The sequence below is a fragment of the Scyliorhinus torazame genome, chromosome 17, assembly GCF_047496885.1.
Source record: "Scyliorhinus torazame isolate Kashiwa2021f chromosome 17, sScyTor2.1, whole genome shotgun sequence".
Taxonomy (NCBI): domain Eukaryota; kingdom Metazoa; phylum Chordata; class Chondrichthyes; order Carcharhiniformes; family Scyliorhinidae; genus Scyliorhinus; species Scyliorhinus torazame.
In genome coordinates, this window is record NC_092723.1 from 53,807,737 (window position 1) to 53,833,178 (window position 25,442).

Sequence of the window (25,442 nt, forward strand, 5' to 3'; positions counted from 1 at the left end):
GCTCTGCAGCTTATCTATATCCCTCTGTAACCTGCTACATCCTTCCACACTATCGACAACACCACCGACTTTAGTATCGTCTGCAAATTTACTCACCCACCCTTCTGCGCCTTCCTCTAGGTCATTGATAAAAATGACAAACAGCAACGGCCCCAGAACAGATCCTTGTGGTACTCCACTTGTGACTGTACTCCATTCTGAACATTTCCCATCAACCACCACCCTCTGTCTTCTTTCAGCTAGCCAATTTCTGATCCACATCTCTAAATCACCCTCAATCCCCAGCCTCCGTATTTTTTGCAATAGCCTACCGTGGGGAACCTTATCAAACGCTTTGCTGAAATCCATATACACCACATCAACTGCTCTACCCTCGTCTACCTGTTCAGTCACCTTCTCAAAGAACTCAATAAGGTTTGTGAGGCATGACCTACCCTTCACAAAGCCATGCTGACTATCCCTGATCATATTATTCCTATCTAGATGATTATAAATCTGGTCTCTTATAATCCCCTCCAAGACTTTACCCACTACAGACGTGAGGCTCACCGGCCTATAGTTGCCGGGGTTGTCTCTGCTCCCCTTTTTGAACAAAGGGACCACATTTGCTGTCCTCCAGTCCTCTGGCACTATTCCTGTAGCCAATGATGACATAAAAATCAAAGCCAAAGGTCCAGCAATCTCTTCCCTGGCCTCCCATAGAATCCTAGGATAAATCCCATCAGGTCCCGGGGACTTATCTATTTTCAGCCTGTCCAGAATTGCCAACACCTCTTCCCTACGTACCTCAATGCCATCTATTCTATTAGCCTGGGGCTCAGCATTCTCCTCCACAACATTATCTTTTTCCTGAGTGAATACTGACGAAAAATATTCATTTAGTATCTCGCCTATCTCTTCAGGCTCCACACACAATTTCCCATCCCTGTCCTTGACTGGTCCTACTCTTTCCCTAGTCATTCGCTTATTCCTGGCATACCTATAGAAAGCTTTTGGGTTTTCCTTGATCCTTCCTGCCAAATACTTCTCATGTCCCCTCCTTGCTCGTCTTAGCTCTCTCTTTAGATCCTTCCTCGCTACCTTGTAACTATCCATCGCCCCAACCGAAACTTCACACTTCATCTTCACATAGGCCTCCTTCTTCCTCTTAACAAGAGATTCTACTTCCTTGGTAAACCACGGTTCCCTCGCTCGACGCCTTCCTCACTGTCTGACCGGTACATACTTATCAAGAACATGCAGTAGCTGATCCTTGAACAAGCCCCACTTATCCAGTGTGCCCAACACTTGCAGCCTACTTCTCCACCTTATCCCCCCCAAGTCACGTCTAATGGCATCATAATTGCCCTTCCCCCAGCTATAACTCTTGCCCTGCGGTGTATACTTATCCCTTTCCATCATTAACGTAAACGTCACCGAATTGTGGTCACTGTCCCCAAAGTGCTCTCCTACCTCCAAATCCAACACCTGGCCTGGTTCATTACCCAAAACCAAATCCAACGTGGCCTCGCCTCTTGTTGGCCTGTCAACATATTGTTTCAGGAAACCCTCCTGCACACACTGTACAAAAAACGACCCATCTATTGTACTCAAACTATATCTTTTCCAGTCAATATTTGGAAAGTTAAAATCTCCCATAATAACTACCCTGTTACTTTCGCTCATATCCAGAATCATCTTCGCCATCCTTTCCTCTACATCCCTAGAACTATTAGGAGGCCTATAAAAAACTCCCAACAGGGTGACCTCTCCTTTCCTGTTTCTAACTTCAGCCCATACTACCTCGGCAGAAGAGTCCCCATCTAGCATCCTCTCCGCCACCGTAATACTGCTCTTGACTAGCAGCGCCACACCTCCCCCTCTTTTGCCTCCTTCTCTGAGCTTACTAAAACACCTAAACCCCGGAACCTGCAACATCCATTCCTGTCCCTGCTCTATCCATGTCTCCGAAATGGCCACAACATCGAAGTCCCAGGTACCAACCCACGCTGCCAGTTCCCCTACCTTGTTTCGTATACTCCTGGCATTGAAGTAGACACATTTCAAACCACCTACCTGAACACTGGCCCCCTCCTGCGATGTCAAATCTGTGCTCCTGACCTCTATACTCTCATTCTCCCTTACCCTAAAACTACAATCCAGGTTCCCATGCCCCTGCTGCATTAGTTTAAACCCCCCCAAAGAGCACTAACAAATCTCCCCCCCAGGATATTTGTGCCCCTCAGGTTCAGATGTAGACCACCCTGTCTGTAGAGGTCCCACCTTCCCCAGAAAGAGCCCCAGTTATCCAAAAATCTGAATCCCTCCCGCCTGCACCATCCCTGTAGCCACGTGTTTAAATGCTCTCTCTCCTTATTCCTCATCTCACTATCACGTGGCACGGGCAACAACTCAGAGATAACAACTCTGTTTGTTCTAGTTCTGAGCTTCCATCCTAGCTCCCTGAAAGCCTGCCTGACATCCTTGTCCCCTTTCCTACCTATGTCGTTGGTGCCAATGTGGACCACGACTTGGGGCTGCTCCCCCTCCCCCCTAAGGACCCGGAAAACACGATCCGAGACATCACGTACCCTTGCACCTGGGAGGCAACATACCAAACGTGAGTCTCTCACGCTCCCACAAAATCTCCTATCTGTGCCCCTGACTATAGAGTCCCCAATTACTAATGCTCTGCTCCTCTCCCCAAAATGCCTTTGGATGGCAGAGATCAACAGCAGTGCAGCTCACTTTTAACTTCAGATTCAGCTCACTGAAAAACACAGACACACCCAAGCTCTTTCTCAAACTGAAACTAAAAAGCAGAATTGGAGCTCAGCTCCACCCACACTGACACCACTCCAGTAACATGAGCAGCTCCATTTCTTAAAGGTACATTTCTTAAACGTACTCTCACGTGACAATATAAAGCTTTATAAATAGAGGCATTAAGTTCAAAAGCAAAATATATTGTGGCTAATTCTGGGCATCACATTTAAGCACAGAAGTTGAAAGCTTTAAAGCGTGCAGGAACATTATGAGTATAGTTCCAGAGATTAGCGATTTCAATTACATGGATACGTTGGAGAAGCTAGGCTTGTTCTCTTTAGAGAAGGTTGAGAGATAATCAGGGAGGCTTCAAAAATCATGAGGACTCCACACAGGAGATAAGAGAAAAACTATTCCCACTGGCGGAAGGACTGAAAGCTGAAGGACTCAGATTTAAGTCCATAGAAACCTTACAGTGCAGAAAGAGGCCATTCAGCCCATCAAGTCTGCATAAACCCTCTGAAGGAGTACCGAACCTAGGCCCACCCCTCGCCCTATCCCATAACCCTTCCTAATCCGCAGATCTCTGAGCACTAAGGGGCAATTTTGGCGCTGTCAATCCACCTAACCTGCACACTGTAGGAGGAAACCATAGCACCGCGGAGGAAATCCACACAGACACAGGGAGAAAGTGCAAAATGCAGTCACCCAAGTTCGGAATTGAACCCGGATCCCTGGCGTCGGGAGGCAGAAATGCTAATTACTGTGCCACATGTTGGCTAGTCATTGGCAAAAGATTGAAAAGGCAAAGATTCAAAAGACATCATAAGGAAGAATCTTATGCAGAAAGTTGTTACAATCTGAATGCACTGGAGGTAGATGCAATTATGACTTTCAGAAAGAGATTGGATAATCGCAAGAAAATAAAATAGCAGGGGTATGGGGGAATGTCTGGGCAGCGGGATTAGCTAATTTGCACTTGGAGAGCCAGCACAGACAAAACTGAAACCAATGTTTGATTCGATGAGAAAGAGGCAATCCCACACACCCTACCTGTGCAGGTGAACTTTTCCAATGTTATCAAATGAAATAGCAAGAGTCAAGAAGAGAATTGGTTGAGGGGTTCATCTGGGCACCATCAACTCATGTGTAGATGCTTATTCCCATCTCCAGATGATGTCTCAGTTTTGCAGCATGTAGTTCAGTAAGAGGTGTGAGCCAAATACAAAGCCTTGGGTGCTTCAAGAGGCAATGTGGATAGAAAGTGAAGCCACAGCTGCAGATGCTTTGATTCCAATGGAGAGTAGAACAAAATGGGAGCAATCTCAGCTGGAACAAAGTACTGTGAATGGCCATATTAAAGGGTACACTGTGCTGCCTCAAGGTGCCGAGGACCGAGGTTCAGTCCCGGCCCTGGGTCACTGTGCGTGTCGAATTTTCATATTCTCCCCATGCCTGCGTGGGTCTCACCCCCGCAACCCAAAGATGTGCAGGGTAGGTGGATTGGCCATACTAAATTGCCCCTTAGTTGGAAAAGAATAATTGGGTACTCTAAATTTATGCTTTAAAAAAATCAAAGGTTACACAGAAATCAAGAAGGAATATTGCACTATGTTCACATTCACTGAGCAGGTTTTATATGATTTTGATTACAGCCATGTCAGTGTTATGGCAGATGGAAACCCGACTGGACAGATACAAAATGGAATTATAAGAAATAAAAGCGCAGATATCAGAGGAAGCAGCAGGCTCAAGGACATGAGGAGAATGGGAGCTGATATGCGCACAGAGAGATGTGGTGATTTCTCACAGTGCCGAGAAAGACCCCGCTATCCAACAGGATTTGGTTTTATTTCAGGGCCTCAGAGGGGAACACCCTGCCGAGGTCGATCTGATCTCATTTCTTCCCTGAGGAACTCCGCTTGCCAGTGCAGGAAGAGTTTGGGGTGCCATTCGAGACCACCTGATCCCCCTCCATCAATGCCACAATTCACCTATAAGGGGGGTCATCTATAATAATAATTTTTATTGTCACAAGTAGGCTTACATTAACACTGCAATGAAGTTACTGTGAAAAGCCCCTCGTCGCCACATTCCGGCGCCTGTTCAGGCACATGGAGGAGAATTCAGAATGTCCAAATTACCTAACAGGTCCCAAACTGGAGCACTGGGAGGAAACTCACACAGTCACAGGGAGAACGTGCAGACTCTGCACAGTGATCCAAGCCGGGAATCAAACTTGGGAGCCTGGCGCTGTGAAGCAATAATGCTAACCACTGTGCTACGAGGCCGCCCGAAGCCCCCCACACTCCACCTATCAAGGGCAGGACACCCCCCAGGCCAGATCTCCGGCACAGGCAATATAACATCCGGGCACCACCAAACTGGCACTCTTTCATAGAATTTACAGTGCAGGAGGCCATTCAGCCCATCGTGTCTGCACCGGCTCTTGGAAAGAGCACCCTACCCAAGATTAACACCTCCACCCTATCCCCATAACCCAGTAACCCCACCCAACACTAAGGGCAATTTTGGACACTAAGGGCAATGTATCATGGCTAATCCACCTAACCTGCACATCTTTGGACTGTGGGAGGAAACCGGAGGACCCGGAGGAAACCCACGCACACACGGGGAGGATGTGCAGACTCCGCACAGACAGTGACCCAAGCCGGAATCGAACCTGGGACCCTGGAGCTGTGAAGCAATTGTGCTATCCACAATGCTACCGTGCTGCCCACATTCTCCCCACTCTGGCAGTGCCCCTGGCATGCTGAGCCGGTTAAATCCCGGAAGAGGCCTCTTCCGTGATGTACCGGCCGCGTTGTGCCCTGCTTCCGGCAAGAAGTGGCTGGTAGATCGCGCCCACTATTACAAAATTCATAAAAGCTAGATAATAATTGTAGCATCCCCTATCAACACTTAAATGATCAGATTGAAAAATAGACAGTTTCAACATGTTTTGTTAAAACATGGAATGCAGTTGGTTTGAAGGAGTTACTGAGCACTGAAAAGATAGCAGAGAGCAGTTACACACCATCTTCGCCCGATCAGTAAAATGACAATAATTTCCCTTTTAATTCAGCCCCTACAGGACTGAAAGCAGCTTTTCCAAAGTACCATGTGAATGTCACCATAAGTTTTATCTTGATATTTGAAAAAAACTAAGTTATGGTGATTGCAATATGAAGTATAGACGGTAAATTGCCCATGTTAAATTAAAAATAAATTCCATAACCTTGCAAAAGTAAAAGCCCAGAGAATTCAAATGGTGGTATTTCCACTAACGAGTGAGAAAAACGTCCTCTAACTAAAGTCATTACCCGATACAGATATGCACAACACTGCAATTTGCTATGGAATTAGTAACAGTGCTGAAAATCCATAAATGTTACAACTTGAACTGGGGACAAAAATATCAGAAAACTATTTTAAATACCAATAATAGATCACCATTCAATATTCCAACACAAACAGCCAAGTAAAGGATCAGGAAATAGATACAAAGGCTTCTGACTGATCTGTGCCATAATTCCATGTTTTTACACATACACATGGATTGGAATAGTATATTTAACAAAATATGTTGTTTGTGGAGGTTGGAGGCCAATCATCTCCATTCCGGGGCATCACTGCAGGAGTTTCTCAGGGTTGCGTCCTATGCCCAACCATCTTTGCATCCAGGGGAGGCGGTGGCGTAGTGGTATTGTCGCTGGACTGGTACACCAGTGACCCAGGGTTTGGTATGATCTGGGGGCTCGCGTTCGAATCCCACCACGGTTTAAACTCAATAAAATATCTGGAATTAAAGTCTTTCAACCATGAAACCATTGTCGATTGCCGTAAAAGCACATCTGGTTCACCAATGTCCTTTGGGGAAGGAAATCTGCCATCCTTACCTGTCTGGCCTACATCAGACTCCTGGCCCACAGCAATGTGGTTTGACTCTTAAACACCCTCTGAGCAAGCCACTCAGCTGTATTTAACCACTGCGAAAACACACGCAAACTCCAAGGGAAAAACATATTTGGCCTCCTCCTCACCAAACTACCTGCTGCAGACAGTATCGGAACAAGTGATAACTGCACAGTCCTTGTGGAGACCCAAAGTCCTGTTTTCATATTCAGGGTAGCCTCAATGTTGTGCTACCACCGTGCTAAACGGGATCAACTTCGTACAGAACTAGCAACTCAAGACTGAGCATCCATGAGACGCGGTGGGCCATCAGCAGCAGAATTGTATTCAAAACACAATTTGCAACCTCATGGCCCAGCATATCTCCCACGCCACCATTACCACCAAGCCAGGGGATCAACCCTGGTTCAATGAAGAGTGCAGGAGAGCATGCCAGGAACAACATCAGGCATACCGAAAAATGAGGTGTTAACCTGGTGAAGCTACAACACTTAACTACTTGTGTGCTAAACAGCCTAGGCAGCAAGAAATAGACAGAGCTAAGCCATTCCACAACGAACGCACCAGGTCTAACCTCTGCAGCCCTGTCAGATCCAGCCATGAATGGTGTTGGACAATTAAGCAACTCACTGGAAGAGGTTCTACAAATATCCCCATCCTCAATGATGGAGGAGCCCAGAACATCTGTGCAAAGGACAAGGCTGAAGCATTCGCAACAATCTTCAGCCAGAAGTGCCAAGTGGATGATCCATCTCACTCCTCCAGAGGTCCCCAGCATCACAGATGTCAGTCTTCAGCTAATACGATTCACTTAGCATGATATCAAGAAACAGCTGAAGGCACTGGATGCTGCAAAGGCTATGAGCCCTGTCAATATTCTGGCAATAGTACTTAAGACGTGTGCTCCAGAACTTGCCACACCTCAAGCCAAGCTGTTCCAGTACAGCTACAGCACTGGCACCTACCCGGCAATGTGGAAAATTGCCCAGGCATATCCTGTACACACGAAACAGGACAAATCTAACACAGCCAATTACCGCCCTATTAGTCTACTCTCCATCAGCAAGTGATGGAAAGTCATAAACAGTGCTATCAAGCAGCAGTTACTCAGCGATAACCTGCTCATGGACTCTCAGTTTGGATTCCACCAGGGTCATCCAGCCCCTTACCTCATTACAACCTTGGTTCAAACATGGACAAAAAAGCTGAATGTCAGGTGTGAGGGGAGGGTGACTGCCCTTGATATCAAGGCAGCATTTGAGAGTATGGCATCAAGGAGCCCGAGCAAAACTGGGGTCAACGGGAATCAGGGGGTAAAATATCTGCTGGTTAGTCATACCTGGCACAAAGGAAGATGATTGTGGTGGTTTGAGGTCAATCATCTCAATTCCAGGACATCATTGCAGGAGTTCCTCAGGACAATTTCCTAAGTCCAACCATCTTCAGTTGCTTCATCAATGACCTACCTTCCATCATAAGGTCAGAAGTATGGATGTTCGCAGATCATTGCACAATGTTCAGCACCATTCACGACTCCTCAGATAATGAAGCAGTCCATGTCCAAATGCAGCAAGACCTGGGCAATATCCAGGCTTGGTCTGACAAGTGGCAAGTTATATTTGCATACACAAGTGCCAAGCAATGACGATCTCCTACAAGAGAAAATCTAACTAAAGGGGGCAGCACAGTAGTATAGTGGTTTGCACAGTTGCTTCACAGCTCCAGGGTCCCAGGTTCGAATCTTGGCTTGGGTCACTGTCTGTGCGGAGTCTGCATGTTCTCCCAGTGTCTCTCCGATGGTCCGGTTTCCTCCCATATTCCAAAGATGTGCAGGTTAGGTGGATTGGCCATGCTAAATTGCCCTTAGTGTCCAAAAAGGTGGGCTGGATTTGCTGAGATACGGGGATAGGGTGGAGGTATGGGCTTGGGTAGGGTGCTCTTTCTAAGGGCTGGTGCAGACTCGATGGACCAAATGGCATCCTTCTGCACTGTAAATTCTCTGATTCTATAACTATCACCCCATGACATTAAATGGCAATTGCATCAATGAATCCTCCCCCCCCATCCAGGTAAGTGGAGTGTAATGGAATACTCTCCACTTACCCGCATGAGTGCAGCTCCAACAACAGTCAAGAAGCTCAACACCATTCAGGACAAAGCAGCCCGCTTGATTGCTACCTCTTCCACAAACATTCAATCACTCCAGCACTGACGAACTGTGGCAGCCATGTACACCATCTACAATATGCACTGCAGGAACTCACCAATGTTCCTTAAACAGCATCTTCCAAACACACGACCACTACCATCTAAAAGGACAATCAACATCCTGGGATTATCATTGATCAGAAACTGAATTAGACTAGCCATATTAATACTGTGGCTACAAGAGCAGGTCAAAGGCTAGAAATCCTACGGTGAGTAACTCACCTCCTGACCCCCAAAGCCTGTCCACCATCTACAAGACACAAGTCAGGAGTGTAATGGAATACTCTCCATTTGCCTGGATGAATGCAGCTTTAACAACACTCAAGAAGCTCAACCCCATCTAGGTCAAAGTAGTCTGCTTGATTGCTACCTCTTCCACTTTCAATCCCTCCACCATTGATGAACAGTGGCAGCCATGTGTACCATCTACAATACGCACTGCAAGAACTCCCCATGGTTCCATTGGTAGCGCCTTCCAAACTCACCACCACTACCACCTAAAAGGACAAGAGCAGTCGCCAACTGGACGTTCCCCTACAAGTCACTCACCACCCCAACTTGGAAATATATCACTGTTCCTTCACTGTAACCCAGTCAAAATCCTGGAACTCCTTCTCTAACAGCACAGCGAGTGTACCTGCACTTCAGGGACTGCAGCAGTTCAAGAGGCAACTCACCACCACCTTCTGAAGGGCATCTATGGATCGGCAATAAATGCTGGCCTAACTAGCAATGCCCACACCATGTAAATGAATTTTAAAAAAACAAGGTCAGAAGTGGGGGTCTTTGCTGGTGGCTTCACAATATTCGGCACTATTTGCCTACATGAGTGCAGCTCCAACACTCCAGAAGCTAGACACCATCCAGAACATAGCAGCCCATTTGATTAGCACACCTTCCACAAACATTCACTCCCTCCACTACCAACGCACAGTGACAGCAGTGTGTATCATTTACTGGATGCACTGCAGTAACTCACCAAGGTGCCTAAAGACAGTATTTTCCAAACCCATGACCACTACCATCTAGAAGGACACATGCAGCAGATGCAGGGGAACACCCTCACCTCGAAGTGTCCCTTCAAGTCATTCACCATCCTGACTTGGAAATACATCACCATTCCTTCACTGTCGCTGGGTCAAAATCCTGGAACACCCTCTCCAACAGCACTGTTGGTGAACCTACACCACAGGGACTGTAGTGGTTCAGGGCAGCAGCTGACTACACCTTCTCAAAGGCTGCAGGGCAATAAATGCTAACCTAGCCAGCGACACTCACTTTCAGTCAATGAATTTTTAAAAATGCTAATGTTCTTTATTATTCAGAGTTTCTACCATTATTACAGCTAATGGTGATTTTCCTGTGATATGCAAAAATCAAGTTGCAAACGCACTATAGGAAAGGAGTCTCCTGACTAGATTGGTATGAATCAGTATAAAATGCAGCACAATGACAAACTATATCCGTACTATATGTGTTTGGGAAATTCCAAAAATATTTAATATACAACCACAAAGAATCTTAGAATGGCTGCAGCATAGGATACGTTTTATTCAGCCATGTGGCTGACAGCACTTTACACAAGCAATTCAGCTAATCTCATTCCCCAGCATTTCCCTGTAGCTTAGCAAATATTTTCCCTCTAGATGCTTGTCAAATTTATTTCTAAAGCGACAAGTAAATCTGCCCCAACCACATTCTCAGGCATGCATTCTAGATCATAACCATTTGCTGCGCTAATGTTTTCAGGTGCCTCTGGTTATTCTGCCAATCACCTGGAATCGGTATCCACTGGTTCTCGATTCCAATAATGGAATAATTTTTTTTAAGATGTACTGTCATAATTTTTAATACTTTCAAAGCCCCTCTCTAATAGGAAGAAGCCCAGTTTCTCAAATCTACTCTTAACTTAAATCCCTCACCACGAAGCTACTCTCAAACGTTTCTGCACCCTATCTAAAGACTTTGCATCAGTGCATCCCAAACTATATTTCCAATGTCACTTAATTTTAAAACTTGAAAATTAACATGACCCTAGGTGTCGACAATAGAGACAGTTCACGTGTTATAGATTATCAGATAGTACATCATATCAAAATGTTATTTAATGCATTTGCATAGGTTTCAGTCAGCTCCTTCCTATTCCCGGATGACAGAAGATTCAGTAACGTCCTCATCATTCTTTCTGGCACAGAATGGCCACACATGACCCCTGCTGTAAAAAAACCCCTATAGAGATAGCAGCTGTTAATCCAGGCCTATCACTGGAAGTCCAGCAGTTTCTGCCCTGCTCACTGCAAATGCAGGACCAACAGCTTCAGATTTAGAGTTTGCAGCCTACACAAGATGTTTGTGAATCCTCCCCTCACATACATCAGGTCCATCATTCAACTCTGAATCACATGGGAAAGAAACCAAGAGTGAAGCAGGTCCAGAAATTGCCTGGGCTTGGTGCCAGATCGCAATCTTGGAGGTGGAGCTTGTGACCATGCCCACTGTTTCGACAACACCAACAGGGTTTGCGAACCACAGTTTGGAAAGTATTGCTTCCTTGGGTTTGGTGCCCAGAATGGGCCACAAATCTCCAGCTGATGTGGAAGTAGTATTTTATTGAGGTTAACCATAACTTCCTTGTTCATGTGCTCGATTACTCTATTTATAAAGGTCCACAGTTGTGTAATGCATTTTTAATCACTTTCTCAATCTGCTCTATCATCTTTAACAATTTGTGCAAATACCCCAACTCTCTCTGATCCTCCATGCTAATTATATGTTAGTAGTATCAAGATTAAGAATACACAAGTGAAGGGCATTGCTCAAGTACCTTGAGCACAAAAAGAAAGATTTATTCTTTCCAAAAAGGAGGTTGATAATTTACTTATTGGTTTTCAGTTGAGTTATAAAGAAAGACAGCTGTGACACTAGATGTTGTTTGAGGAGGAAGACATATGTATGCTGAGTTCTGTAAATACATCTAAAAGATTGGTATCTAGCTTCCTACTTAACAGCTGACTTGAGTTAACACTACACATTTTAGAATTGCACTTGTTAGTTCATATTGTCTCACCTCATTCTTCATATCAAACTGTATCACTTTCAAATGTGTGCTGGATTTCATTTACCACATGTTTGCCCTTTCCACCAGCCTGTCCATGTCCTTTGGAAATCTATCACTATCTTACTTACAAATCTTTCAAGTCCTGTGTCAGAATTGTGCTCTGTATACCCCAGGTCGAAGTTATTAATATATACCAAGAAAAGCATTGAACTTAATACTGACCCCCAAGGGAACTGAAGGAAGGTATGCAACCATGCACCACTGTTCTCCACTTTGTCACTCAGCCAAGGAGTGAGGTGTCTTCAACAAACTGAATTATGTGAAGAAAAGGGCTGTGTAACTGGTTTTCTCCCATCAGAATAGTTGACAATAAAAAAAATCATTGTTTGGTTGTGGACAGCTGTGTATGATGTAAAGAGAAGGCAGGTTCAGTACCATGAAGCCACTCACACTTATTTAGTCACTGCAATCCTCATTTAGCCTTCTATAGTCAGTATGATGCTTTTAAACTAAACAAAATTCCTGTTTCAATGGGCCTCTTGTGCCAAATATATTAGCTGTTTGCAAATGCTTTTACAAAGGCAACAAATCCTTATGTTAATGAATGTGGAATAGACATTCAGCTTAAACAGCACTAAATGGAACAAAACAGGACAAGATTAGAAGCACAAATAAGCAGCAAAATATAAAAAGACAGGATAGAAATAGCACACTGCCAATTACACTGAACTTTTTATTGTATTTTACTTAGTACAAAATTATGGGGGGGGAGAAGTGCATATATTGTGTTATTTCAGCAGGGAAATACTAAGGATTAAACAGTAAATGCAGCTTCTTCATGACAGTTTCAACAATGGAGAAATAGGAGAAATTCAATTAAGATTACAGGAACGAGTAGAGCCAAAGTGATCAACAGAAGAGGACTGCGGAGACAGCTAGAGGTAAAGGTAAAGTCGATGACCATAGGCTGCTTTCCCCTTTTGGGGTGGGGTGGGGGTGGAGCGAGCTGACTGGTGGTGATTTAACCTAAGGATCACCACACCTCAGGTGAGGGGGCAAGATTGAGAAGGCGAGAGTTCATGAATAGACAGCTATATAGACTATGAAAATTGCTGTTAAATCTCATTCGCAGCAAAAAAAACAATCTTTGAAATAAACTATCTTTTGAAGACAAAAAGTGGGGATGCTGCTCAGGATGTGATTCAGTCAATACACCAGGCACAATCAGGAATCTAAACATCAACATTAAAATGGAGGGCATCTGATAAAACTTGATTGTAGAATTGAATTTCTCAAAAGAACAGACAGGCATAGACAATGAGGAGGGGGTAACCATTATGAAAGGATTGGGAAGATGAGGTTTCTCTGAAAACACCAAGCTAATAAAAACAATGAATGGACAAGCTATTAACCACAGCTCAGTGATGAGGAATCAGTATAGAGCAGCACAAAAGGGGTTTTGGCCCATTAAGTCCGTGCTTCCTCTTTCAAAGAGCAGCCCTATCTGTCCCACTCCCATTTTTTTCTTCAAGTATTTATCCAATTCTCTCTCAAAGGCTATTATTGAATCCATGTCCACCAGCATTCTAAAGAGCACATTCCAAATCCTAATAACTCATCACATTTAGACGTTTTTCCTCAAATTGCCTCTGGTTCTTTTGACAATCGGTCTCTTCTTGTAACTGACCCTTTAGGAACAGTTTCTATTTAGTTTTAATCATGATTATAAGTACATCTCTCTCCTCTTTAATGAGAACAACCCAATTTCATCTGTCTTTGCACATAATTATAATCGCTTATTCCTGGATCCATTTCCTTAAATCTTTTCTGCATCTTCGCCAACTGTTCACATCTTTAAAAGGTTTGGTGTTGAGAATTGGACACAATACTACAATTGGTGCTGAACTAGTGTTTTATATAGCTTTAATAACTTCCTGGCTTTTCTACTCTATTCCTCTGCTTATAAAATTAAGAATCACATATGCTTTATTAATCTATCCTGGCACCTCCAAAGATTTGTGCACAAACACCCCCCAAGTCTCACTTTTCTACATTTACCCATTCTACAGCCTGTCCATGACCTCTTGAAATCAATTACTATCTTCTCCTTTGTTTATTACACTTATGTTGTGTAATCGGCAAATTTGGAAATTGGGCCTGTACCCAAATCCAAGTTATGATGTTCATCAAGCTCCAGAAAAAATGTCATTCACACCTTATTTTTATCCCTCAGCCAAATTTTGCGACAATGGTGCTACTGTTCCTTTAATCCTATGGGTTTCAATTTTGCAAATCAAGCTAATATCTGGTACTTTTTGAAAGTCAAAATCAACTGAAATTACCTCATCAAGAAAAATTGGTCAAGTTAATCAAATAATTCCAGAAGCAGAAACTTAACAGCTATTGGAAATCAAAAAACAAAATGAAAAATGTTAGAGTGGGTGACACAGTGCTTAGCACTGCTGCCTCACAGCGCCAGGGACCCAGGTTCAATTCTGACCTTGGAGACAGTCTGCATGGAGTTTACACTTTCTCCCAGTGTCTGCATGGTTTCCTCCCACAGTCCAAAGATGTGCAGGTTAGGTGGATTGGTCATGCTAAATTGCCCCTTTGTGTCCAAAGGTTAGGTGTGGTCATGGGAATAGGACTCTTGCTTCAGAGGGTCAGTACAGACTCGATGGGCCGAATGGCTTTCTTTTGCACTGTAGGGATTCTATGAGAATACACAGGTGCTGACTATTTCCAGCATCTTCTGTTTTCCTTTTAGTCAAACAACCTTTCCTGAATAAATCTATGATGGTTCTCTTTTATTAGTCCACAACTGTCCAAATGGCTGTTAATTTTCTCCTGCATTCTAATATTTTCGGATTAACAGCCTTTCATGCAGTTATAGTAGAAGACAGTGCAGTTTCTCTTGCTCACTTCACTGATGTTTGAAGAAACCTGCAAAGCAATGTTAGTTGGTTTACATTTGAAAATTCAGGGGAAATAAGGGAAACATGAAAGGCTTTAAATTCTAACAGATAGATACATAAATGTAAACACTGCTTTTAACTTCAAGCACGTGTAAAAAAACAAAAACAGAACATTTTGCCTGAAGCAAAACCCAAATTAATCAGGACAGACAATCAAGTAAAAAATCTAATAGTTAACTATAAATAAAAGGATTAGAATCTAATTAGCAACAGAATATTTCAACTGTTCAGGAATGGGATCGCATCAATGGTTATAATCAGGCTGTTCCCTGGGGTTTTAAGGTAACTGTGACCAAAGAACCATCCCACAGAACTCAGTCAGCCAGAGTTTAAGTTGTGGAACAGTGCAATTATTTTGGAATTTTGCTTCGTGTAGTTGAGAGTCAAGAGAAACGTTTTTCAAATTTAACAAGGAAATTTAAATTATTAGGTTCAATGGCAAGCTTGATAGCAACTATCTGCAGAAAGATTAGATTTGATGAACTGCTTAGCTTCTTGACATTTCACATCTCATTTTCTGTATTATTTTCTTGCAAAAAGGAAGACGTTACAACAATTTGTACTTATATTTTAGGCAGGATCCAACGGCCACGCTGCGCCGGAAAAGCAGCGCGCCGCAGTGCTGCGTGGCCAATACAAGCCTGGAGACCCCGCTCCCATGATCTACCCGGCTTGCAACACCTCGTGAGATCCAACGCGATCTCGTGAGATGTTGCGATATAAATCCCACCCATTGTGGGTGGGATCACTTTTTGGCAAATCCGCATATTAAGAGTGAGGCAGTTACGAAGAACAAAGAATAGTACAGCACAGGAACAGGCCCTTCGGCACTCCAAGCCCACCTTAACTAAAATATTCTACACTTCCTGGGTCTGTATCCCTCTATTCCCATCCTATTCATGTATTTGTCAAGATGCCCCTTAAATATCACTATCGTCCCTGCTTCCACCACCTCCTCCAGCAGCAAGTTCCAGGCACCCACTACCCTCTGTGTAAAAAGTACTTGCCTCGTACATCTCCTCTAAACCTTGCCCCTCGCACCTTAAACCTATGCCCCTTAGTAATTGACCCCTCTACCCTGGGGAAAAGCCTTGGACTATCCACTCTATCTATGCCCCTCATAATTTTGTAGACCTCTATCAGGTCGCCCCTCAACCTCCGTTGTTCCAATGAGAACAGTTCATTCAACCGCTCCTCATAGCTAATGCCCTCCATACCAGGCAACATTCTGGTAAATCTCTTATGCACCCTCTCTAAAGCCTCCACATCCTTCTGGTAGTGTGGCGACCAGAATTGAACACTATACTCCAAGTGTGGCCTAACTAAGGTTCTATACAGCTGCAACATGACTTGCCAATTCTTATACTCAATGCCCCGGCCAATGAAGGCAAGCATGCCGTATGCCTTCTTGACTACCTTCTCCACCTGTGTTACCCTTTTCAGTGACCCGTGGACCTGTACCCCTAGATCTCTCTGACGTTCAATACTCAAGGGTTCTACCATTCACTGTATATTCCCTACCTGCATTAGACCTTCCAAAATCCATTACCTCACATTTGTCCGGATTAAACTCCATCTGCCATCTCTCCGCCCAAGTCTCCAAACGATCTAAATCCTGCTGTATCCTCGGACAGTCCTCATCGCTATCCGCAATTCCACCAACCTGTGTCGTCTGCAAACTTACTAATCAGCCCAGTTACATTTTCCTAAAATCATTTATATATACTACGAACAGCAAAACGTCCCAGCACTGATCCCTGCGGAACACCACTAGTCACAGCTCTCCAATTAGAAAAGCACCCTCCCATTGCTACTCTCTGCCTTCTATGACCTAGCCAGTTCTGTATCCACCTTGCCAGCTCACCCCTGATCCCGTGTGACTTCACCTTTTGTACCAGTCTACCATGAGGGACCTTGTCAAGGGCCTTACTGAAGTCCATATAGACAACGTCCACTGCCCTACCTGCATCAATCATCAGTTAGTCTCACTCTATGTGCAGATTCCTGAGGTACATCAGGGTTTGGGATTCATCCCCTTTGCCTCGGAGACCTTGGGCGGGCGACGTTCAGCACTGGTCCCCACAAACAGGGACTACACGGAATGGCACCTGTGGGGGTTTCGCAGGGAATCAGAGGCCCCAGCTGCATGTCCTTTGGGCAGGGTGGTACCCTGGCATTGCTGGTGCCACCTGGGCACCCTGGCAGTGCCAACCTTGCACCCTGGCAGTGCAGATCTCTCGCTACACTGGGGAGCTCCAGGGCTATGTGACGCCTCGGCCGTGTACTCCCTGCTGAGGCCCCTTATACAAAGTGAGTCGCATCGTATAGCCATGTTTCAAGCGCTGCGAGCGCCAGGAAAGGTGCGGCTAAATGCGCTCACTATGGGACTTAGTTGAATCGAGCCCTGTATCTTTAACATAAAACGTTCCAAGGCACTTCAGAGATATTATAAGACATAATAATCTTTGTCACAAGTAGGCTTACATTAACACTGCAATGAAGTTACTGTGAAAAGTCCCTTCATATCAAAATGATACCAAACCTTCAGAGACATTATAAGACATAATAATAATCTTTATTGTCACAAGTAGGCTTATATTAACACTGCAATGAAGTCACTGTGAAAAGTCCATTGATACCAAAATGATACCAAACCACATAAGGAGATATAGGACATGCAACCAAAAATTTGCTCAAAGAGGCAGGTTTTGAAGTGTATTAAAGGACAAATATTTAGAGGATCCTCCAGAGTTTAGTCAACTGAAAGCTCAGCCACCAATGGTAGAGCAATTAAAAATTAGGTGGCTAAAGAGGATACAATTAGAAAGGTGCAGATATCTTTTAGGATTATAGGACTGGAATAAAGAGGGTTTTAAAATTTGAGGCAGTGTTTAACCGGGAGCAGGGAGGGGGTTGCTGAACTGTTAGAGGTGCCTTCTTTTAGGCAAGAGACCAAAATTAGGCCCCACCTGTCCACTCAGGTGAACATAAAACATGTCGAAGAATATGAGGCAGAGTGGAAAGGAAGAATTGGGAAAGGTCAAAGGAGTAGTCAGGGCGGGCCAGTATGAGTGATTGAGGGGGGAGGGGTCAATTCTGTACTTACACAGATGTTAGATAGATTTTAGTCCAACATTCCCTGGGTAACTACCCAGGTCAGTAATTCAAAACTGTCCAAAGTCTCAGACTTGAAAAGTTGGAGACTTTTTCCAGAGGGTCCCGTGGAGCAGGGGAATTGTCCATCAAAGTTAAAATTTCCCATGCAATTCCCAGAGTCAGTGTGCTTGGACTTCCATGGGGTCCCATAGGATAACCGGCATCAGACTGTCCAGGGACCGTAAGATCTGAGGCATTAAATCTTGCCTGGCTGAATTGGCTCTGCCTTTTGCAATGTTTGCTAAGTAACTCAACCTCTGTTGCTTGTAATTCCTTACAGATTCAATGTTTCCTTTGTGGTGAAAGTTCTTCTATTAGCAGTTCAGCTTGCAACTCCAAGTGAAAGGCAAGAATTATCAGCCATGCGCATCAACAGCAAATAAGTTGTAAGCACAAAACCCATTTGATTCTTTGGCGCATCCAGTCTCAAGGGATTGTCTAAAAAAATTAAAGCCATGTACAAGTGAGCACCCATTGACAGAATTTTGTCCATTGAATGCCACAATAGTGAACATCCTGAGAAAACATACATGTTCTGGATGGCTGATTTGGTGCATGTCAACTAGAAATACATAATTAACAGCCAAGTAAGATTTTAAAATGCATTCAAGGGGCAGAAATACTTTTCACATTCTGCACAGGGGGAAGTGTGCTTACAGGAAATGTTGTTTCATATTTTGTGGTGGTCTGGAGAGGTGGGTAGACTGGCAAGAGGATGGAAGTTATAATCTGTTAGAAATGAAATTGAAAGCACGGGTTCCATGACTCAGCAAAAAAACTCTCACATTCTACACTGAAGCTTGGTGAGTTGAATGCATCAGAAAGATTGACAAAGACGAAGTCAAGTCAGAGATCAGAATCTCATCTTCCTCAGTCGAAGAGCTATTCTGGTCTGAGAAAAGACTTTTAAATTGACATCAAGTAAATTTACTTAGGATAGATGAGGCAATATCAAGTTCTCAGGAGGATCAAATCACAGGGAGATTCATAACTTCCTGTTATCTAGGAGATTGACATTGAGAAAAATACACTTATGCATACAGGTCAATTTTTCAAAGTACTGCACACAAAGATAAAAACCATGTGCATTTTTCATATATGTGGGATTGGATGGCAAGTGATAACTGAGTCAGGGTGCACAGATGTAATTCAGTCACCACTTCAAAGCTGTAAAATCAGTACTTATTTCTTAATCATATTATTAATGTTAAATTATAAAATAAGTGACGATTAGGAAGCATCAAAGGACAGCTAGAAAACGGAGGTGCCACTGCACCACCATTGACTGGCATGAGGTGTAATTATAGCAAGGTGAGTTCACATAGGCAGCTGAGATTCATGTCACAGGCATTTATAATAGAAAAAGCCGACAAACTGAATGCAGACACAATTTTTAATACATCATTAATGTATGCGCTGTATATATTAGCAGCCAGTGAATCTTGATAAATTCTCACATCATAATCAATCATCTCTTTAAAAAACTCTTGAGTGAGGCAATTGAAAATTTCAAAACTGTGACAGGTTTTTGTTGCTCGGTAAGGATATTAAAGCTTGCAAAGCAAAGGACAGTATGAGGAGATCAGCATGATCTAATGAAATGGTAGAATAGGGGCTAAATGGACTGCTGCGGTTTCAAAGTTATATAGCATCAGACGTAAACAATCGAGCGAGAAAATCAAAATATCCAGACATTTTTCTAGTTCCTAAACCAGGTTAATACTCAAGACAAAGATGTGGAAGATTATCAGCCATGTTCCAACAGCTTCTCACAAAGGAACATCTCAGTACCAGATGCAAGGAACATGTAACCTCTTCAAGAAACAAATATTCAAGTCACTAGCACCGGTCACACAGGCTTTCCTAGCTGGAGAAAGATGAATTAGAAATCATCTTTAAAATAACAGCGTGGTTTGCTTTTCTAAACATTTCATAGAAACCAGTAATTACAAGGTTAGTGTGGTTGGAATGTACAAAATGAAAAGCTATACTTGCACATGCACAATAAAACATTCACTAATATTCAATACAGCATTTCATCAGCTTAACTTTAACATTTTCTTTTGAGATATTTCACATTCTAACAGAAACACACTTGCAGCTTTTCTCCCCATTGCACATAGACATGACTATAAAGCTACTCTGCGAATTTTCACTTACTCAGCTATATTTATATATCCACAGGATGCAACAGCATGCAGCGGGGTCCAGCCCTCATTATCTGGTTGATTAGTGTCTGCACAGTGCTCCACCAGAAACTTCACCATTTCAAGGTTCTCATCAATGCAAGCCTGTAAAACAAAAAAGCAATTTAGCTTCGCCATTAACTTATTGCACATAGGATTGAAGGATTGAAGAAATAGAACAGGAGTTTCTTTTGTCGCAAAGTATGAACGTTCAAACAAACGGTCTGTATAAGAGTGACAAGCCTTTCACCTCAAAGCACGTGTTCAAATCAAATCAGAAGTAAACAATTACATAAATAACGGCCACACGTGAAAACAATTTAGGCTGCAAATACAAATCAATATTAACTGGCATCTTTATTTAAAATGTATAGCTCCAACTTGTATGTTAATATTTACTGACTACCAAGAACACTGGCCAGAAAAAAACTGAACTATGTAAACTGTGGACACTGGCTAAATCAAATCTTATGTAAGCTTTTAGATTGATAGCGCTACATTAGTGTATTATTGCACAAGTTCATTCAGCTAACAATAGTCAAGATCCTAAATAAAACATTCAAAAATAACTATTTTGGAGGTCATTCCTCATTTCAATAGCACAATTTAACGATTTTAAAAATCTATTTTACATGTTGATGGAAATTTGAAAAGATGGTAAAGCTTCACTTCCGGATTTCAGACACATGATAGCCTGATAGAAATTCTAGGAGCAGATCTGGCGAACAAAAATACAATCTTTAAAACATTGCGCACCCTTTCATAAATGAGCAATAAAATATACTATTAATCGCCATCATCCAACCTAAATAAAGATGATCATAGAATCCTTACAGTGCAGGAGGCCATTTGCCCAGAGTCTGCACCGACCCACTGAAAGAGCACCATCCAACACAGGCCCAATCCCTTGCCCTCGCCCGCAATCCCACCTGGGGGCAATTTAGCATGCCAGTCCACCTATCTGCACATCCTTGGTCTGTGGGAGGAAACCGGAGTACCCGGCGGAAACTCATGTAGACACAGGAAGAATGTGCAAACGTCAGTCCCGAAGTCAGACTTGAACCCGGGTCTCTGGCGCTGAGGCAGCAGTGCTAACCACTGTGCCACCGTGATGGGACTCAAAACATTTATGGAAAGACACAAACATTATTTTCATCATTTCAGGATGACAGCTACGAATTACAACCACAGCACAATTCGTAATCCACCACATGATCCAAGAAATTCCAAGCAAATCTAGACCTTCCAACATTTGTTTCATAATCCTTCAACCCGGTCGGCTGGTAACAAAATCTTTGTTGCAGGAATATTTTACAGCAGCTGTTCAGTGAATGCAGCTACAAGCTAAATTGCACTGATTTTTGTTACACTACAAATATGTGCAGCATACCAAAATACCTCAATAATTGTTCAGGATTTAATGTATCATTGAAGCCACTTAATTACAACTGCCTAAGTCAACCTCACAGATTGCATAAAACTAATTCCTAAAAAGCAAGAGACAACATAAATCAAGATCAGTGTGGTGTCACTCGTTTTCACATCTATGCCAAAGACACTCAGCTTTACCTCAACATCACCTCTCACTCCTCCAATATTGAGATGACTGAAACATTGCTTTTGGTCCCTGCTCCAAACTCCGTGGCCCAGCTACTGCCTCCAGCCCTGACAACAGTCCAAGACAAAATCCAACTGTTGGCAACCTTGGTGTCACATTTGATCCTGAGATGAACTTCCAATCTCTTTCATACCATTACAAATCCCTCAATCATATGTTTGATTCAAATATTTCAATGCACTCCTGGTTGGTCTTCTATATTCTACCCTCTGTAAACTTGATGTTATCCAAAACTCTGCTGCTCATGTTTTAACTCATGGTTCCTGGTCGAGCAGTCTTCATTTTAAAATTCTTATCCTAGTTTCCAAATCTTCCCCCACCCCCAATGGCCTGAGCTGCCATCCCAATATCTGTAATCTCATCGGTACGATCCGATTAGGGACCATCAACATTCACATCGAAATCCAAATATCTCATTTTAATCAATATTTTTCACCATTTCTTTTAAACAAAACCCCCTTTAATGTATATACAGCTTAACCAAAACAATCACTATTAACTTAACAATATAGTATAACTATGTATGTTATGCACTCAGGCTTGCTTCTTACTTCTGCCAAGAATTCTCTTATCACTCGTGCTAACTCCTTCTGTCGGAACTATCCATAAGTATGCCATAGATCTCTGGAGAATTCGCCTCAACTCCTGAAATTCTCAAAAGTAAAACTTTCATTTACCATCGCTTGCCTGTGGGTGCCTTAGTCCCTTGTTCCGGTTCCTTTTTAATACTGGCAAGTTAACGTGCTTGTTGCTTTCTTTATCACAAGACACAGTTGGGACGACTAGATTCTCCCACTGATTTCCAACTAGGCAATCTTAGTGTGTCCCTCCACAAAATTCAAACTGAGATTTAGCCTCACCCACATTCCATGCAACTGATTCAAGTTAATTTTTTCAGTCTGTTTACAGCAGAGATCTGATCATCATTTAATTTGGTTATCTTGTGAGCTGCAAACCACATGGAGGTCCAAACTGCAACTCACTTTCTGCACTTAGATAAACTGAAACCAGAAAGCTTGCCGTAGCTCCACTCGTCTCCATAACAACATATGTTCTTGGATGTTCCCAAACTTAACTTTAGGTTAATTATCCCTCATTCATAATTTCTTCTTGGATCTGGAGTAAATGGGTTTTACAATCTTTCAGGTTAGACTCAATGCTTTTACACCAATTTAGTTCTACTGCTCAAAATAAAAGTTTCTCTGAAATGCTCTAGTTGTAAGCAACTTGAAAGGATTTCTGTAAGCCACACTTGCACAAATAGAGGAATGAAATTAACTTTTACACAACTGGAATGATAGAGGAAGAACACCGAGTGAAATAAATTGTATTATAGAATTCTAATTAAGCAACATGGTATCTACCTGAAAGGGGTAAAAGTGTTATTAAATCTCTTGTATCATTTGACACAGCTGGAAGGAGTATCAGTTTTCCTGCATGGAAATCATGTGCCTTTTTCTTAATCTAAAATTGACATGCAAACTGCTTGCTTCCTTGAGGATTGATGAAATCCTGACCAATTCAAAAAAAAGTTGAGTTACCCTCTCTATTTGCATTAGACCCATATACAGATAATAATTCTCATCAAGGTAGCTTCCCAAAACAGTCAGGATGACAATGTGATTTAAGAATAGTAATATGAAACTCAACATCTCAGATCAGGTTATAAGTTCCAACTATGTTTAACCACTAGCTTAAATGTCATTACTATTAGTAACAAGCAATCAACCACAAAATACCTTTGCCTACATAATGCACTCGAACAAAACGATTCCACAAGTTAATAGTATAGTGGAATACACCACACTTGCCTGCATGAGTGCTGGTCCAACAACACTTCAGCAAGACAACAACCAAGACAAAGCAGCCCACTTGATGGGAATCCCCACCAGCAGTGCATACCAACTGCAAAATGTACTGCCGAAACTCACCTTGCCTCCTTCAAAAGCATCCTCCCAAACCCATGACCTCTACTAGAACAAAAGGTGTAGCAAACACATAGGAACACCACCTGCTGAAGGTTCCTCGGCTTGGAAATATATCACCGTTCCTTCAATGTCACTCAGTCAAAACCCTGGAACTCCCTCGCTCGCTGCATTCCACTATGTACCCAGTGGGTTCAGGGTCCTCATGACCAACATCTCGAGGGCAATTAGGGATGGGAAATAATGCTGGCCTTGCCAGCAATATTCACACACAATGAACAGCTTTTTAAAAATTAGTGTTTATAGTGTTACCTAGTGTTTCTATTGTTTAACAGATTTTCACTAAACACAAATCTTGCATTTCTGAGATTCAATGTGCTTCAAATGGGGCAGCACGGTAGCATTGTGTATAGCACAATTGCTTCACAGCTCCAAGGTCCCAGGTTCGATTCCGGCTTGGGTCACTGTCTGTGCGGAGTCTGCACATCCTCCCCGTGTGTGCGTGGGTTTCCTCCGGGTGCTCCGGTTTCCTCCCACAGTCCAAAGATGTGAAGGTTAGGTGGATTGGCCATGATAAATTGCCCTTAGTGTCCAAAATTGCCCTTAGTGTTGGGTGGGGTTACTGGGTTATGGGGATAGGGTGGAGGTGTTGACCTTGGGTGGGGTGCTCTTTCCAAGAGCCAGTGCAGACTCGATGGGCCAAATGGCCTCCTTCTGCACTGTAAATTCTATGATAAATTCTATGAAATGGCAGCCTGATAGCGGGATACTCTCGCATTCCTCAACATGCATAAGTTTGCATGGCGAACTACAGCGAATTGCTTCCTGATCTTCCAAGTGGGAGCGCAAATCAGTTGCAATCCACCTCTGTTGGGTGGAGTTACTGGGTTATGGGGATAGGGTGGAGGTGTTGACCTTGGGTAGGGTGCTCTTTCCAAGAGCCGGTGCAGACTCGATGGGCCGAATGGCCTCCTTCTGCACTGTAAATTCTATGATAATCTATGAAATGCTTCATCCACAGTTAGCTTAAACCTATTGTTTCAGGATTTTTTATGGTAAATCTCTATGCTCTGTGGTATATGGTTTGTTAAACCAAATTCCAAAGTCAGAACAAACCAGCTGCAGGATATTTTAATATTGAGGAAATGGGATGGAATATGCAACTTCCACATGAACACTCAGTAATAATACTCAGCTTCATCTCTCCCAACCTTACACTGCCTCCAAGAAGTTACACAGTAGTTTTCAGCCTCTGCCACAAACCAATTCTTTTTCTCCCCCCTTCCCGACCATTGTGTAGGCCTGAAATTTACTGTTCACAACCAACTCAAATTGGTCTAATCTTGTGTTCCTATATTCTCCATCACAAAGACCGCTTACTTTCACCACCGTTTCTGGAGCAGGAGAGGCTATCAATTGTAGGGTTTTTTAAAAATTTGTTATCGGGTGTGGGCATCGCTGGCTGGACCAGCGTTTGCAGCCTATCCTTAATTGCCCTAGAACTGAGTGGCTTGATTGGTCACTTCAGTAGGGGGCAATTGGGAAGTTCAGGAAGCAAGTCCAGCAGGAGGCAAAGAGAAAGTCACCATACTGTACTTCTATATTTTTTAATTGATTTCATTTTAAAAAGTTAAATTCATATATTGGTAAAGTACA

General features: G+C 43.1%; 1 protein-coding gene across 3 annotated transcripts in view; it reads right to left on the reverse strand.

The window, feature by feature from the left end:
- The window catches only part of LOC140393875 (protein phosphatase 1 regulatory subunit 12A-like), a 323,102-nt gene that overhangs the window by 239,383 nt on the left and 58,277 nt on the right, over positions 1-25,442 (reverse strand). For all 3 annotated transcript variants that reach the window (XM_072480443.1, XM_072480442.1, XM_072480441.1), the window contains exon 2: positions 20,218-20,348. In XM_072480443.1, coding sequence (XP_072336544.1) covers positions 20,218-20,348 — 131 coding nt within the window. The remainder of the gene's footprint in view (positions 1-20,217; positions 20,349-25,442) is intronic.